The sequence below is a fragment of the Copadichromis virginalis genome, linkage group LG9 (genome assembly GCF_057382275.1).
Source record: "Copadichromis virginalis isolate Kocher_CV1m ecotype Utaka linkage group LG9, C_Virginalis_male_GT1.1, whole genome shotgun sequence".
NCBI lineage: Eukaryota > Metazoa > Chordata > Actinopteri > Cichliformes > Cichlidae > Copadichromis > Copadichromis virginalis.
The window spans coordinates 22,270,617-22,289,022 of NC_140626.1; the positions used below are offsets into that span (position 1 = coordinate 22,270,617).

At 39.8% G+C, this 18,406-nt stretch overlaps 1 protein-coding gene across 1 annotated transcript in view; it reads right to left on the reverse strand.

Annotated features, from left to right (window-relative positions):
• The window catches only part of plxdc2b (plexin domain containing 2b), a 113,329-nt gene that overhangs the window by 9,514 nt on the left and 85,409 nt on the right, over window positions 1-18,406 (reverse strand). Inside the window, exons 7-12 of the mRNA XM_085468227.1 lie at window positions 17,923-18,022; window positions 12,505-12,600; window positions 12,279-12,360; window positions 4,723-4,783; window positions 4,452-4,605; window positions 197-235 (exon numbers count right to left, since the gene is read on the reverse strand). Coding sequence (XP_085324353.1) covers window positions 197-235; window positions 4,452-4,605; window positions 4,723-4,783; window positions 12,279-12,360; window positions 12,505-12,600; window positions 17,923-18,022 — 532 coding nt within the window. The remainder of the gene's footprint in view (window positions 1-196; window positions 236-4,451; window positions 4,606-4,722; window positions 4,784-12,278; window positions 12,361-12,504; window positions 12,601-17,922; window positions 18,023-18,406) is intronic.

Consider the following 18,406-nt stretch of genomic DNA (forward strand, 5'->3'; position numbering starts at 1 on the left):
AGCTGCTGGATAAAGTTTATCAACTGACTGAGCCACATGTCCCCCAAAAGATAAAAAAGCAATCAGGGACAGATGCCTCAGCGGTAAAGTCAAACCAGGAGACAGAGAAACAAACAATAATAAAAACAACAGGAAGCAGCAGCGGCTTAACCTCAACAGTTATTGGATGGCACAGAAGGGAAAGTCGGGGACCTACCCTGGTTGTCTCTGAGATGCAGAGCGATCTTGGTGTCATCTGTGAGGAGACAAAAACAGAAAGAACCACGAGCATCAGACACAATGATCAATATTTCTCTTTGTTGTTTGTTTCTGACAACATAAACAACTCGCTGATGGTCCCAAATGAGCCGAAGCTTCTTTCACTATATTTAACATCCTATTAAAAATGAAAGCTGTGAATATAATGGTTTAGCATTCCCAATTCGGCACATAAAAGCAGTCTGGGGTTAACTATACATGTGAAATATGGAAATGTAGCATGACCCAGTTCTCCTCGAAGGGTAGCAGCCATTTACACACACCATAGGATTCGCATTATGCAAATTTGACCCACACATCACACAGATGCATTTCACCGGATGATTTAATTCGAAAGGATTTCAGTTTTTAAAAAGAGCAAAGCAAGTGCATTTTAGCGACTGAAATGAATCATTAAAAGATATTGTTCTCTAAGTGGCTGCACGTCGCGCAGCAGAGTTAGGGTTGTGAATTTGATATTACTGTTTCTGTACGAGGAAGCCAACAAAGCAATTACATGCTCTTCTTTCACAGAAATGTCTATATAGGTGAAGGCGTACAGAGTATAAATGACCCGGAAGCACTTAAAATTAAAAAAGCATTGTTTTTTGTAATCTATTCTCATGTATACATGCTGCACATGTGCCCAGAGAATATTACAATCTTTTAATTAGTCCTAATTTCCCCATGTTCTTACTCCACAGTTTATTTTGGTAGCTAGATTTTAGTTTTACTTCCTGTATTTATCCTTTTGTTTTCGCTGCCCGGATTACTTTCCCCTGTGTTGGAAGTCATTTTGATAAAACATTAAAGTCTATGGAAAAAAGGAGAAAGCTAGCAGACACATCTTTTTATAGAATAGGGGACAAACTGATTTAATGTTAAATAAGTATGAGGTGTTTAGGGCTTAAAAAGGTGGAGAAAAACATCAACAAATAACCTGACCTGGTAAGACATAAGACCTTTTTTTCATTGCTTTAATTCTACCGGAGGTTGTACATGCAGTGGAAGGTGGGAAATAAATTGCTTTTACAACTATCCCCAGTGCCGTGTAGCTATCATGGCTTAAAATACATATTACTGCAAAAATTCCATTCACTTTATAAGTGACTAGTTCCTCAGAGGGAGGCATATTAAGTACAGCTGAACGTGAGCAGAGTGAAAGACGAGACGTTTCCATCTCTTACACCCAAACAAGCCTCCACCCACGCAGACACATTCATCCTCTCCAGTCTGTTTTTTTACCTCCTTCGCTCTTATGTCAACCTGCAGCTTTTGCATGAGCCACCAAGCCTGTAATCTAAGCTGACCTTTGACCCCTGCAGCTGACAAGTGAGGGGATAGCTGGCGAAACTGATCCACTGTCAGACCGTGGGTGATAACAAATGTGAACACTGCAGCACGACCTCCTGAACTCACGGATACTAACACATACGCACGCCGTGCATTTTACTCCTCATGCTGTCTGCGAGGCCTCTCACCACGCCCCGGTTTGATCTGTGGGACAACTCGTTGTGTTTTGCCTCACAGCGAGGCGTTTTTCCCATTCCCTTCGTGAACTCACCGCATCTATCCTCATCACAGCAGCGCGTCGAGCACCCCGACCGCGATGGCCCGGACATTTAAACTCAGCCCCCACGAGATGATTAATGGGTGTGCGATGGAAAAGGTCGGCCACTGCCGGAGTTAGCCATGAAAGAAATGCTTCTTTTTTGGGGGGGAATACAAAATAAAAAGATAACCCAGACTTTAATGTAGAAAGTTCAATAAAAAAATTTAAAATGGAGGACAAATGAGATCGAGACGTAGAGCACAGAAACACTGCAGACATGCACTGGAAAGTCTTTTTAGTCTAACTACACTTTTGGGGACCATTTTTAAGATTTAGTTGTTAGAAAATAAAAATTTTAAACTCAGTTAAAGCTCGTCCAGAAGCACAAAATAAAAGAGATGAACAGAACGAGAACAGCACAGACAAAAACAAATGGACAAGAATTTGCTGCAGGAAGCTGGAGACTTTCAAGACACTTTGAGGGTTTCACTGTAAAGGAGTAATAACCCACAAGAACATGATTAGCTTTAATCTTAGACTTTAAAGTCAGAACATCTGAGGTCAAACAAAGCCCTGACCTCGCACGAGCCAATAGAAGAGACTGGGAAAGATTGTTTTTCTGTGTTTACTGAGCCACACCATTAACTAAAAAACTTCCAGAGAGCCCTAATTACACCTTTTTTCCATCGAGTCCCCTCAGGCGAGGCAGATCACTTAAACTCCGTCCTGTTCAAGTCATATTCCTATGTGTTTACTTTCTAAAAGCTATGGAAAAATAACACAAATGAACAAAGACACTCTAGTTTATCATGAGTCTATGAGCGACACACCATCCTGATGACTTAAATTCCTCCAAATAGCCACAAAAATGCGTTTTGCACAACACAGAGTAGTGTTTACTAAAACCTACGATTCCCAGCTATTTCAGGAAATTACTGAGCCACTTGAACAAGTAAACATCAAATTTTTGGCCTGGTCTTTTAAGTACTTTTAAGTGTTGTTAGTTATTACTCCAACACGTTTATAATTTTTTTACCCACATTAATTAATTAATGAGTACAAGGTACGATTTTTAATTGAATAAAGATAGAGCTCCAAAAAATATCACATGGAAGCAAGACAACTGAAAAAACCACCACACAATGTACCAGCTGTGTGATTTTAGTGTTGATTAGAAATGAGACCTCGCGTCTCAATGAGATTTACCTGTATGAAAAATATAATAAAATAAACAGTGTTTTTATACGGTGACATACATAGAGACAAGGGTAGGTGGGCCTTTCCTATCATTTTGATTCACTTACGATTCACATCTGGAGCTGATTAAGATAAACTGGCTGTTTACTGAAATAAAACGTTTAAAGGTAATATACAAAGGGAAACGAACCGAAAATTGGCACGATAAAGTCAACCGACTCGTCGTAACCCTGGCATCTCTGGAGGCGAAGAAATGGGAGTAAACAAACTCCAGAGGACACCTTGGCCGTTTTCCTATCATCAGCAAAAGACTGCTGTCTGCTGCCTCCACAGAGATTTGCATTAAATAACTCGGAGATTATGCGGTGTGGATTCATCTCCCTGCACTGAATCATGTGCTCAATACTTTGCGGTGCAATATTAAAGGAACGTGACTTTCTCGACCTTTGCACAAGTTGAGGAAATGTGTGTGATGCAACGATCCATAGCGACCGTTTGTTCATACCGTCTTCACGAAAGGAGGCGCAACACACCTGTGTTTTGATCAAAGGTGTGCGCTACGAAGCAACGCTAACGGGTTAGTGATCTTTAAGTCAGAGTTTTAGTATCGCGAAGGCGGCTCTCTTTTTAACCTGGTTAAATCACCATGGTAACCTGATCTGTAACTGGTTATCTTCTGGTATGTTCGGAAAAGTTCTGGTAGCCAAAATGTCCTCTATGTATAAAAGACATTTTTGGTTAATTCAGAGAAAATGCTCTATATTGTTTGCATTGAATTTCTCTTGTGTCACACCAGTCCTCTGCATGTCCTCCTTTACGACATCCATGAATCTTCTCTGTGGTCTTCCTCTTCCTCACACCTGGCAGCTCTATCTTTAACGTCCTTTGTCCAGTATATCCACTATCTCTCCTCCGCACACGTCCAAACCACCTCAGCCTGAGCTGTCCCTCTGATATACTCATGTTAAGGCTTCAAAAAGGAAAATTAGTCTTTAGAGTCAAACAGCAAAACGCCTCATAAATAACCTGAAAAATGACTGAAAAGAACAACAGAGGGATGAGAATATTTTTAAGTGTCAACAGATCTGTCACATTCTTAGGCATGAAAGACCGAGACTGAGCTAGCAATGTGAGATGATCCCAGGTCTGTGTGGGTGCTTCCATTTTCGACTGGTGGGATTTGTCCTAATTCGATCTGCTTCTTTAAAAGTTGGTACAAGCACAGCGCTCTGCTGCTTGTCATCTGGAACATTTGTTTTTGTTTAAGTAGAGAGCTGCAGCACATATTCATGTATTCTTTAAACAAAATGTGTGTCTTGTGCATGTTGCAAAACAGGAAATGCATCAATAACAATAAAGAGCAGCTCCAGAGCATGCACTTCATTTAACATCTCGCCAGAATGGAGCATCGATCACAGCACAATATGCTCTGTGGCCGCGATCCAACGTTTTACTTCTACTTCACCTTCAGTGGGGACGCTGGTGGGGGGGTGGGAGGTGGAGGGTGTTTCCCTGCCCGCAGTGGCCTCCTTCCCTTTGGGTGTTGTTTTGGCAGCAACCGTGGTGGTGAAAGGGTAAAGGTACGTAGTGTCTGCGATGTCACACATCTTGTCCTTGGTCTGAAAGATGAGACATTTTGTTATGTTTCTGATACAGATTTAGATGTTTCACCATCCTGAACTGTCGAAATCACTATCAGGTATGATGATGTAAAGGCTGCTTATTGTGACACTCACCTCATCTGGGCAGCTACTGTCCATCCAGTCCTGGTGATGGCGGTCAAAGCCAGTGGAACATCTGAGAGCAGAGGAAACAGCACATATGTCAGTCTAATAAAGGTGGAAGTGGAGTGGGATTATAGTGTATGTATATAGTGTAACCAAAGTTGAGGATTTTCAGAACACACTAACATACACCGTTTTTTAAACAAAACATAAAGCAGGAAAGATTTAGAGTCATAGTCAGGATTTAGTTAATCCAGCAGAGGGGCTCCATCCTAACTGTTTATAATAACTAACAGTGTTTGGAGCACAACTGCTGTAGGGTACCCATCACAGCCAAGCAGGATACATTACTCTTAAAACCAGAAGTCAAGAGCTTCGATGTTGCCTGCAAGCCTGCTTTAAATCAAAACCCAGAGTATATATGGCCAAGCATTAGTTGGTCTGCACACCGGTGGTCAGAGCTGTCTGATAACTCCAACAAAGTTGCAAGGACAGAATTAAAAGAGATTATACAGTATGTTGTGCTATGTATGAACAAAACTTTTTTTTGTCATATCCAATTTCGCAGAGTAATTTCTAGCTACAAATGAAAAAACAAAAAAATATTTTTTTTTTGAATGGTGATGTCGAGCGTTAGCACGGTTAGCTTGTTAACGTGTTATCGCCGTGCAGCCCCACGCACGGGGCGATCCGCGTTAACTCGCTAACGGAGATTTGCAGCGTTAATGCGGTTATGGCGTTAACGTCATTTTACAGAGATTAACGCCGACGGCACTAATTCATTGCTTTCTATGTCCAGTCTCCCCAACTGTGTCCCTGGTTTGTTATGTCTCCATGTCTGTTTAACCCCAGTCTCACTTTCAAGTTCACTTGTCTTAGTCTGAGTCTCAGTGTGTGTTACTTCCTGTTTTATTTTGACAGTCTCTTGTCTTGTGTGTGTGATGTTCAGTTTTGCTTCCCCTGTCTCGACAGTCAGATTCTGTTCAGCTGTGTTCCACAAATGTATCCGATCTACTCCTGTGTATATATTATCTGCGTGAGCCTGTCCTTGTTTTTTAGTTACAGACGTGTGTTAAGTTTGTTTTGTTGCAAGGCCTCACCAATAAAGCTGTTCTGAGTTTTCCATGGAAAACATGGAAATGGAAAACAAAGTGGAAAAGGAAAAAGGAAGACTAAAATGAAACAAAAGTTCTCACTGTAATCAAACTCAGGATGCTGCTATCCCAAACAGGCCCACAGTCTATCCCCAAATTTCACATTTCAAGCCTAAAAAGATTCTTTGTGGCTCTTGTCAGGCTTTCTAAAAAGCGCTGCATAATTATTTTCCAAGCTGAGTCATATTCCTCATGGTTGTAAGTACAACGAAGCTGAGTGCTCCCTCTAAACATTCATAGTGTAATTTAAGCTAAGCTCAATAATACTTTCAGGTTTGTCGACTTTGAAGCAAGCTGGGAAGAAAATATCTACACCTCCCACTCCCTGCCACCCTCTGAGCTTTGGATTCAAGGAGCTTAAAGGGGAAAGTGCGAAGGTCCGTGAGTGGGAAGTTCAAGGGGTCATGAGGCCTTGGGATAAGGGTCCTGCTGAGTCAACTATGCGTAACCATACAATTTGAAAAGACAGACAGCAATCGAGGCAACAGCTACTAATCTTGCCTGCTGTAAAGGATAAAAATTATAACTCGCTTGCTGGTGAGCTCGCCATCATCCTGTCTGTCTACGCTCTCAAAGGATTTTCTGTGTGGAAGAAAAAGTTAGCATGCAAAGCAGGAAACCCTGACATGCACACGGATAAAAACAACCTACGACCAGCTCGCAAGGCAGAAACACGGCAGTTCAAAGCATGATAGCAGTGGTATCTCTGCTTTGTGCTGCAGGGACACTATGAGCCCAAAAGGATCTCATGCATCCCCAGCAGGCCCCATTTCTCCAGAGAACATATTGTTATGGTAATGACTTTATCAGAAGAAGTCCATTCTCATCTTTCTACCTCTCTAATCATCCCATTTCTTTTACCCCCATCCCCAAAAAAAAAAAAATCACTCCATCTGTTCAATCAGGCGAGACAGATTCCTCTGCTTTATCCCCCATTTCCCCCCGGCTGCTTTTCCCCCCTGAGAGGGCAGCGGAGCAGCCAGAATGAGGCGCGATATTACTGAGCAGGTCTGGTCTAACCTGTCTCTAAAAGGAGCTCGTGGCTTTGTTTCTTCTCAATGGCATCCATTTCAGCCGGTTGCCATCTAAGACAGCGAGCCCACAGCGCTTTAATTAGAAATGGGCTGAGGTGCTTCATTTAAATATAAATAAACCCATGAGGTGAATATTTCTGCTCAAGTTTTCAACAATCACAGCAGGATGGCTGGATCGTGATATTAGGTTTCATTCTGACTCATTCTTAGAGGGAGTCATTCCTTGCATGACAGAAATGATTATAAAACTGCTTTAACCCTTTAAATTTTCATATAATCAAATCATTTTGATGCATCTTTTTCAGAACATGTCTGTCAGGATAATTCTCTCTCTCTCTCTCGCTGATTATCCCACTGTGGAAGGTCCTAGAAGAAAACTACAAGCTCTCTGCCAACAGCTTGTAGTTTTCTCTCAGCATAGGCTGTTTACCCCTGAGAGCAGTATTACTTTAACATTATAAAGGGAACATTAGATGATGGTGACAGTTCATTCTGCTCTCAGTGATTTACTTTTAGAGAGAAATGTATTTATAGGAAGTTTATCACTTTGCTACTTTGCTAGTACCAGGACCCCCTTTTACCTTCAGAACTGCCTTTATTCTTCATATTCAACAAGGTCCAAAAGCATGATTTTAAAACAGTTTTAACTCTTGGACCAGTCTCGCTGGACCATATTGTCATGATAGCATCACACAGCTGCTGCAGATTTGTTGGCTGAACACATGCATGATGTGAATCTTCCATTTTACCACATCCCAAGGGTGCTCTGTTGGATTGAGATCTGGTGACTGTGGAGGCCATTTGAGTACAGAGAACTCAAGAAACCCGTATGAGATAATTGTGCTTGATGCTGACATCATGAGATGGGTACACTGTGGTCATAAAGGGATGGACATGGACAACAATACTAAGTGTGGGATTTAAAAAAGTTCAGTTGGTGCTAAGGGTCCCAAAGTGTAAATCCTTCTTGTCAACTTGATTGTGTCAATATTTGACCCGACCATTTGAATGCTGCAGCAGATATCAAGACTCATCAAATCAGATGTTTTTCTAATCTTCTATCATCCAACCTTGGTGAGCCTGTAAAAACTGTAACCTCAGCTTCCAGTTCTTAGCTGACAGGAGTGGAACCCAGGGTGGCGGCCCACCTTGGTTGCTGTTGCCTTCCTGTCAGCTCAAAGCAGTGGATGCTATCCTCTGGCGTCTACATACCTACATGCAGTGAGTTCCTGCCATGTGATTGGCTGATTAGATATTTGGGTTAATGAGCAGCTGAACAGGTGCAAATAAAAACGTGTGTGCTACTCTTAGATTAATGAAAACACACCTGTAGTTTATTACTTTTTGGTTTTGCTTCATTAGTAAACTTTGCTTAGAATTTACTTTTAAGTAAAGCAGGACTTTTGAGATCTAAAATCTCAGACTGGTGAGCCTGTGTGCCGTTTCACATAAAAACTATAGAGGAACAATTTGGTGTGAGGCTACCACAAATTAAAATTCAACATTCGTCTCCTTAACACCCATTTGTGATGCACACCAGCTGTGTTTTTTTAGGTAAACAAATCCCTGCACCTCTAAGCACATCAGCATTCAGAGGCTCTGGCACGTACGGCCCACTGTGAGTCCACGGCAATGTCTGTCATGCTTTATTAACCCGCTTTAGTCCACATCAGCCACAGCAAACTGATTCACCTTGTAACTTAGCATGAAAGAGGCGCCAGGCTCTCACCTTCACAGCACTCCACGGTGCGATCAGTCTGTTAGGGACGTTCCCTTTAAATTTCAGCTTCTTTCATTAACCCCCAGAGCCAGCGAGGCTGCCATAGTTTTTAATTAGTGCGTGTTTAAAGCATGTTTGCCTTTTTCAAAGGAAATGGCTGAAGGATACAAAGGGCAGAGTGATGCTGAACAGTTAGATATTAACACAGTAGGAAAGCTAATTAAAATGCTGCTTAATGAGATCCCTGCTACAGGCGTACAGTATCTCTCCACCGCATCCATAAACTGCTGAACAGAAAAGCACTTTTTCATATCATTGAACTGTAAATTAGATTGTCAAAGGGGAGGGCATTCAAAATGCAAAACAGAGGGGAAGTCAACTCCCAATACCCCTTCGAAGTCCAAAATAACAATTCCCAGCGGACAGAGCAGAAGAGCTACACATTTCATTAAGTACTCCAAATAAATAATTAGTCCAAAGGAAAAGATTGGCAGATGAACGCTCACTAATCAAGGAGTTTAAAATGCAGCGCCGCAGGAAAAGAAGCGATTGTAGCTCGAAAGGTCAAACGGCAAACCCCCCGAAACACTGACGACAATCTCCGAAAATATTTTCAACAAAATAAAAGTGCAGAAAAGCAGACACCCATTGACAGTCAGGTCCAAGCTTCCTTAACTTACAGGGAAGATAAACTCCTCCACCATCTATCCTCGGTGTCTGTTTAGCTCAGACTTTTCTATTTGATAAAATAAAACCCACCACAGCTCACATTTCAGCTGTCAGGAAATTCTGGGGAGGAACGCCAACACTTCTTTAGCAGCTCAAATATTTACTTTTGTTTGAAATGATAAAAAGTAGAGCAAAGGTTGGCAGAACAGGTGTGAACTGAATGAATGTTGGAGTGAGTCGCTTTCTCTTCCAAAGACTACAACCACTGCTGCGTAGCATAAATGTGAAGCTGCCTGATTAAATTAAAACCTAACACACAAGTTTTTCAGAATAATCACATTATATTACTATATGTAAATCTGTGATCCAAATATATATGTTTGGATAAAATTTTACCAACAAGTCCCTCTAGACCCACTTGAAGTGTACACGTGGGGGATTCTGCAGTAGTCAGTGGATATGTGGAACAATAAATGCACATTTAAGTGGAAAATTAACAGTTCATTAACTGTAATGGATAAACAGACCTCTAAAAGTATTGTATAAATTAAAAATATTAAAAGAGAAAAGGTCAAAGAAAGCTGAAAAAGAAGGGCTGAAATAAAAAGTACAATTAGACTCACGGCTATATTTGATAATAGTGCCAATAAATTAAATAACTTCCATCGTCTGTCCTTCCATCCATTTCTTGCTTTTCACTAAGGCTTCAGTCCTGGGGGGCAGCACTTTAAGCAGACACCCAGACTTCCCTCTCCCTGGCCCTGGATGGATGTCTACAAGACTGTGAATCTCTGTCTGTGTTTCTATTGTAATGGCCATAGTGACTTACCTAAAGCTAAAGAAAATTACAAAAATAATTAGAAAATACAAAAATATAATAAAATATAATAATGCTGCCTGACAAAACCCTCCCAGCGATTTGTGTGTCCTGATGGTCTAGAACCAGAGAGCTTTTGCAAATTTGTTGAGACAGCGAGCTAAAAAGTTGGGAACTGTTCTTTGACAGCACAGATGATTGGGATTCACTATCTTGACCAAGGATTTTTGGCAAGCAGACTGAAGCAGCTGGGAATCTAACATTCAATCTTCCAATTACTAGTTGACCTGATCTGATATAACTGAATGTAAGGCAAGGCAAGGCAAGGCAAGTTTATTTGTATAGCACAATTCAACAACAAGGTGATTCAAAGTGCTTTACAGAGACATTAGAAACAAGAACAAATAAAAAGCATGATTTAAAATTGATTAAAACAAGCAAATAAACTAACTAACTAATTAACAAACAAACAACAAACAACAGTATATAAAATCAAAACAGATAAAATCAGAACAGTAGATAAAATAGGTAGTTAAATGTAAGTTTTGAAATTTAAGCTTAAAGTGTGGATTTGGTGCTTTATTCAAATGCAGCTGAGAACAGGTGAGTCTTCAACCTGGATTTAAATAAACTGAGTGTTTCAGCTGATCTGAGGCTTTCTGGGAGTTTGTTCCAGATATAAGGAGCATAAAAGCTGAATGCAGCTTCTCCGTGTCTGGTTCTGACTCTGGGAACTGATAAAAGACCGATAAACCAATAAAGTAACTTTCACTTGATCAGATTTCATTACATTTAATGTTCTACACTGTGCTTACATAATACAATTAAACAGAAATTTTACATGTAATCAAATGAGTTAAACTCAGCAATTTAATGTATGGAACTGTGGTCCACCCAAAAAAGTCAGATTAAAACTTTCTTCAGCACGTTCATGATAAAAGGTGTTGAACAACAGACAGTGTTGTATATACAGTGTACACCTCCATTTTTAGCTTTTACGTACCAGTTTCAATTGTAGTAAAATGCCTTTTTGTGAGTATAAGGGATGTCACTTTGGATTTCAGGCATGAAGTGAGGAGCAGAAGACAATTTAAAGTGGCTACCTGACAGCACTCGCCTTCAACAAACACAACCAGCTGCTTCTTATACTGGCATGTGGGGTTCTGCTCCGCTTTAAATATGCTTCTAATGTCTAGTTATTGTTTGGACATGGGCATCATTCCTAACTGACCAATCATCATGATCATAGTGTTTGTTTGTTCACCATCTCCTCCTAGACAAATGGGCCATTCTTGAGGAAACTTTGTATAAACCTTGCCTATGGCACTGTGAGTGCCAAAAATTACACAGCAGGCACAAATATTTTATACAACTTCTACATATTTATTAGTATTAGTATTTAGTATTGGGGTTTTCTCTGTTTTCTGTGTATCATTGTAGGGTTACAATGCAAATCCAACTGTTGTGATTTGGCGCTATATAAATAAAATTATATTGAAAATTGAATTGTATTTTAGGGCTAGGCTGCTTTATGATAAATGACGATGTAAAAATAAATAAAGGATATAATAAATGGAGAAAAAAAATTACAAATACAATGAAAACTCCTCAAAAGCAAGTCTTAAAAGATGAATGGGTCTGCTGCTTTTTAAAGGCATCCAGAGTGTCCACAGGTTTTTAGTTTAACAGGAGACAGCTTCAGTTTAGGAGCCAACAAAGGCACAGCTAAAGGCACATCCTGCCTTTAGTTTGAGTCTGGAGGGAGGGACAATCTCATAAATTTGCAGTGCATTTTTAATGCCCCCATGTGCTCGACCATGTGGAGCCCTAAAAATTATCCCGTGTAGCTTAAAACTGCTGAAGCCAACATAAAGAGAAGAAGAGTGGTGATATCACGAGACCCCTTTGAAGGCCTAGTCAAAAGATTAGCGGCTGCATTCTCTCTTATTTACACAGGCAAAAAGTATGTGCACTTTGCCTATGTGCTAGGCAAGTTTTAATGGTTCAGTTCAATTCAATTTAGTGCTAATTCACAAACAAAATTCGCCTCGAGGTGCTTTATATTGTAAGGTAAAGATGCTACAATAATTGCCTGTGAGAACATACTAGGTGGAAATGTGAAAAGGACAATAAAAGATGTCTTTTGTAAGAGTAAAAATGTTCTTATATCCAACCTGTTGAGCCGATGGCACCAGCTACAGTTGAAGCTGATCTGTGAGGAGATGCAGGAGCTACAGCTGGTGAACTGCAAGCAGGCTGCAGTGGAGAAAGGTTAAAAAAGAGGAAACAGTTTATGCAGTCAATAGCCAATTAGACACATGGCCAAGGAAAAGGTCTACAGCCTATACAAAAATAAAGAATTTGCTCAAACCAAAAACTGTTACTATTAATTCTGCTTACTGGGTAAAGGCATCATTTCCACAGCTGTAGAGTTGGTGATCTTTGTCTTAGTCAGCTCCACACGGTGGTACTCATAGATCGTCCTCCGCCTCACATCTAGATTTTGAAGGAAAAAAAAAAAAAAGAGGGACTGAGTGAGAAAGCAGCAAAGCCACCATCGCAAATCCTCCAAACCCCGAGATAAAAACTGGGACAAGTTATCCCTATAGAAAGAGGAAAGAGAGTGGGAGGCAGAATCGGGTCATATGGGATGCTACCACAGCACTTTATTTCTCCCCTCTCGTTGTGCCCAAAGTGTCAGACCACGACTTGGCAATGGACGGTAGCAATTTCCCCCGGGAGCTGATATCAATCAGACCCTGTTGAAAGGCTGCCTTCCCAGTCATCTGTAACAGCGAGCCATCAGCCAGGGCATGATGGAGCAATTGATTAGATACATCATTGACTCTCATTGCATTCTGGCCCCTATAACTCATATCGGCTGGAGTACAATGGGCTGTCTGGGCCATGCATCTTTGCTACCATAAGTGGAAAAAAGACCAGAGCAGTAGCTTGACAAATATAATGATTGTGCCTTCCTGCTGTTAATGCATGGATTATTTCAAACTCTAATTAGATTTTTATATGACTTTTCTGTGCAGGCGCCCCAGGAATAAAGCAGTAAATCTGTACTGGATCGCACTGAGGTGCACTGCAGTGCGTACAGAGACAATGCACAATGCATGACATTCTTTATCGCACTTGTATTTGCTTGGGCGATGAGCTACAAAATGAAATTCAATACATAAAACTGTGGCTGTGGAATATATATAGCAAGTAAATCCCTTAAAATCTAATATATTTCCAACTGGTAAAACTGTGTTAAAGTTAAAGCTATTCAGCTTAAGCTTATTAAGTTATTGAGGTGTGAAGACTGATGCTACTCTCGTGTCTGCCTATTAAACATGGACAGAGTCCAGATAGTTTGTGTAGCTTGGCTCAGTTTAACTTAGCAAAGCAGTTAGCCCAACTCTGTGTGAAGCTACCAAAACCTGCTGCCTACCAGCACCTCTAGAGCTCACTTAGTAACATGATTGTTTAATCCCCACAAAAAAGTTATGGTTTTAATGTGCTGGGCTTTTGCTAAGCTAAACTAAGCTAAGCTAAGCTAGGCTAAGCTAACTAATTAGATACATTTTACATTACTGGTTTTGCCCAGCTTATTAGTTATATTCAAAACACAGCCAACGTTAACACACAGTACATTAGAAAGAAGAGGGGGCAGGAAAAGCAACTTAAATAAAAAGTAAATTCTTTATGTCAAATTTTGATTGCTCGTATGGCAAAGATTGTCACATTATTTCCTGTTATCATTGTGTATGATAAATCCTGATTTGTAATCCAAAGAAATTGAATCCTACCCTTGTTGCTTCTTTAGATTAAGTCAGTTACATAGCACCACAAAAGTCCTTTAAACTTTTACAACACCCTTGCATTTGACACATTTGAATAACTTCTCTGCACTAGGTTCCTTTTTTTCCACTTGACTGAGAGACTCTTGGTGTGGAAATTGTTGTGCCCCTCATGTGGTACGACACTGTTTCCTTGCAGACTGCTTATTTTGATTACAGACAGGACGGCTGATCAAAGCAGCAAAATGTGAGCCAGCTCAGCCCAACCTGAGAATACAACCGCCCTTCCTTTCCCCTCCTCTGCTCCCCTGGTGATTGACTTCCTTTTGCCTACAGCTAAAGGATTATCAGGTGCCTAATGGTGTGGTGTGGGCCAGAGAGAGGTCATTTCCACAGCCTGAGGCTGCTGATGTCTGGGCAGACTGTATAGCTTCTCCGATCTGTGGTTTAAGGTGATAAGAAGCTACAAATTAAATCAATTATAGCCTGGTCTCAACAACAACATAAATAACACCTAATGAGAATTTAGCTACCTTCAGTGATACTATCAGACAAAGCCCAGTTTGCATAAATGCGTCATCAATTATGTAAAAAAAAAAGCTTAGTTAAATTATCTTCAAACATCCTGAAAAGACAGTAAACAGTGTTGCTAACCTGGACTGTACTTCTTTTTTCAATTGCACATTTTATAAACCTGATTTAATAGTTAGAAGACTTTTTATTGAGCATTAATGAATGTAAACAGAATACCACAGATTTCTCTAGTTTACACGGATTAAATAATCCAGGTACAGAAACAAAGATCTGAAAATGGCTGAGGTGGTTTTGGCTTCATTTTAAGAGTGACTAATGATAAAGTCTAAGCTAGCATTAAAAGCATATTACAGTCTGTGTTGTAATAAGTGCTTGTATCTGACCTGTTAATTACACAGGACACCCACAAATATATTCACTCATCGCTTCCTTTACTGGATGGGCTGTGGGTTGGTCTGCCCATGGGTAAAAATTCATTGAGCTTAAAAAATGCAATAATGTTGTATAATCTAACTGGCTGCAGGCAAACTTTTTTTTTACATTTTCCCCCTATATTATTATGACTTAATGCACTTTATGGAGCATCCATTAGAATACATTTATTTATCTGTCATGACAAGGTTGTGAAAATATGTCAAAATGTATTACCAGGACGTTCAGCTTGATTGGAATAGCATGCTATGACTTCTGGTAGCAATTCATTGTATGTTTTTTTTTTTTTTAGGAATTTCTCCAAAGGACAAGTGAGAGCTCATCTCTTCTTAAGGTTTTAAGTTGTAAGATTACAGGGTTTAACTGCCAGTAGATCACGCCACATAGTTGCTATTAGGTGTTGTTGTTAGCTGTTGTTCCCTCCTGATAGCTGGTGATGGGTTCGAATGGCATTATCAGCTAAAAATAGTCACCGCAGAATATAAAATGTTGGCACATGGCTCATGTTGTGTGATCTGGAGTACAGATTGATCAAAAGTCTAATATTTTTTTGGATTTCACTATTTTGCAGCCTGCACTTCGATTGTATGTGCAAGAACAAAGGGAGACTTGATGTAACATATAAACTATTCCCATACATCATCCTAATTTTTTCATGATTACTGCTGATTTGTTCTTTTTCTAAAGGTTAGTTCCTTTTCCCTATTAAAGGTCATTTCCAATAGTTTTCTTTATTATTATGAAAAATCTCTGATTGTACAGGCAATATCGTTCAATTTCTCCACAGAGTCTTGCTGTGCAGTTTATAAAGCACATCAGGCCCTTTGGACTGACAGGTGCAGGATGCAAATACTGCCCTTTTCCTTCAAACATGGACATGAGTCAGTGCACTCTGCAAATACCATCTGTGAGAAAACAAAGCCTTGTTTGTTTCAGCTAATGGAAGAGTTTGATTTTCTTTACAGTCACTGCAGACGGGTGATATTCACAAAAGCCCTCCTATGGCTATTGAATAGTCATGGACTAAAACTAAAGAGGTTCATAATTTTTCAGACAAAGATGCAGTTTTTGTAGTTTTACCTCTGTACACAACCACAGTGGATTTTAAATCAAACAATAAAAATATGATTTAAGTCTTGACTTTCAGTTTTAATTCAAGGAGTTTTTACAAAAATTTTGCATGAACAGTTTAGGAATTTTTATTCACAATCCTAATTTTGCAATGTCAATGTCAATGTGCATGACTGTGTTTACCTGTGCTACCTTCAGTTGCTGCTTGTGCGTCTCTCTGCATCTGTTTTGTATTTAATAACTGAAAAGCATGCTCCATTGGGTCGAGATCAGGTGACTGACTTGCAAAATCTGCATTTTAACCATCACATCTGTTTGACTTAAAATTCACTGTGGTGAATTTATCAAAATTTAAGCTGTGTCTTTATGAATCTAACAATATTTCTTTTTTGTTTTGGTCAAAATCTAAAGTACAGCAGCAGAAATGTGTGTTTGTCTCCTTTCTGCTAGGAAAGTTTTTAAAAATGTTTTTTATTTACAACCCATTTGCAGGATTTAGGTTTCAAAACAAAATATAAAGTGAGGAATGAATTTAATGATAGATGATAAAATCTGTCAGGGATAGCTGTGGTTTAGTTTATTGCTTGAAATAGGATTTGGTTCTGTCTTTGTCCTTTAATGTTTGGAAACTCGTGACGAATTTCAAGTAGTAGAGCTACATATGATCCGTGCAACAACAACTTTGTATGATTTAAATATGGGCAAGAAAAACATACGTCTGTGTCGAAAAGAAGTACAGTTTCCTCATTTTGATGCCACCACCGAAACTGTTTTAGCATTCTGGTTTTCCTGATAGAAATGAAGTATCTGCCATAAAGACAAGAACACACACTCCTCGGAGACACGAGTTATGTTCGACACAACACCTCAGTCTCAATATGCTTCCATTCAAGATTTCATCACTCCACAGCCCAGCAGTTGCACACATTGGTTTCATCATGCTGTGTCAGAGGCATCAAAGACAGTTTGGTTTATAAAGTCTAGGAGGACTGTGCTAACTGGTTTGATATTCAAATCTCTCAGTGCCAACCGCAGCCTTCTGCAAAGAGATCCTCTATGAAAGACCCTGGGACATGCCAGAAAACAAAGTTGGAAACTCTTACCATGCCAAGAGGATGTGTTTTTTTGTGAGACTTATTTTACTCAAACTAAACTTACAAAACAACCACTCTCACTACATACTGCGGAGAACTTAAAGCTGCCGCTGAAAGGATGAAAAAAGCCCCGAGATATTAACTTTGACAAATAAACGCTATCCAAGTTTCACAGATGTAATCACAACACCATTTAAATTACTGAATAAATCACCTTTGACAACTCATTATTGCAGCAGACTTTGAATCAGAGCCGGTGAGAGCGAAAGAGTCTGACTCTGAATGAAAAGGTTTGAAGTGTTTCTCCTGCATTTGCTTTAAATGTAATGGGCTTAAATTACAGTAACTGGAAATAAAAAGAAAGAAAGAAACAGGCAGATGTGGAGCTGTGCCCACTGAGGCTGAAGAGCAGTGGGGAGAAAAGGTGGTGACAAGCTGGAGCTAAAGCCAAATGGATGAGGCTGAACTGAGAGCTGTGACACAAAGTTAAACTCTTATTACACTAACTGAAATGTAACCTTTGGCTAAGCTCCTGTTTTTATTTGCAGTTTTATTTATGCTTTGTAGTTTGTTTTTCTCACTTTTCCTCATGAACGACTTTGAGTACTAAGAAAAAGAGGCTTTAAAAGAAATAAAGAGCTATAATGAGCTGCTACAAAAACCCTGAAATCTGATATAATAGCATTTCGCTTGCCACAGATGCTACACAGACATTGATCCAGTCCTGAATTGTTTTTTATACCTCTACGTAGCTCATGAGCTAGTCAGAATCCCATTTTTCAGAGCCACTCTACAATGTGAACTCCAAACATGGTGCAAAGACAGCATGTGGATTTATCCAGATATTTTAATATGCACAAGAAATTTTAGGGCATTGAATTGATTTTGAGACTCACTGGGTATCTGCTGGATCTTGTGGACCAACACAAAGGCGTCAGACAGGCCAACTTTCACCGGGTGATTGACAGAGCTGATCTGTGACACCTCAACGGGGATCTGAAATAGAAAAAGGGAAATCATCACCATGACCACGAAGATCAGTCTGAGACAGGCTGAGAAATGCAAACAGGCCACAGCAGCGTAGAAGTGCTGACAATCTCCTTTAGGAATCTGCTGAGGCAACATGCTACTTCAACAAGCATATGGCTATCTTTGGAGCATAGAATAAACATTTCAGGCACAGATGGGACAGAAATGAGCAACAGCTTTGTGAAGACTTACAAATAGAAAAACAGAAGTCTATATAAGGTAAAATGTAGTATTTTGATCGTACACACTAATTCAGAAAAGCAGCTAAACACAACAAAAGTTTGTATGGAGGAGGAATTTAAAGTGACGTAAAGTACATAGTAGCTCAGCTGTACTCAACATTAACTCGTA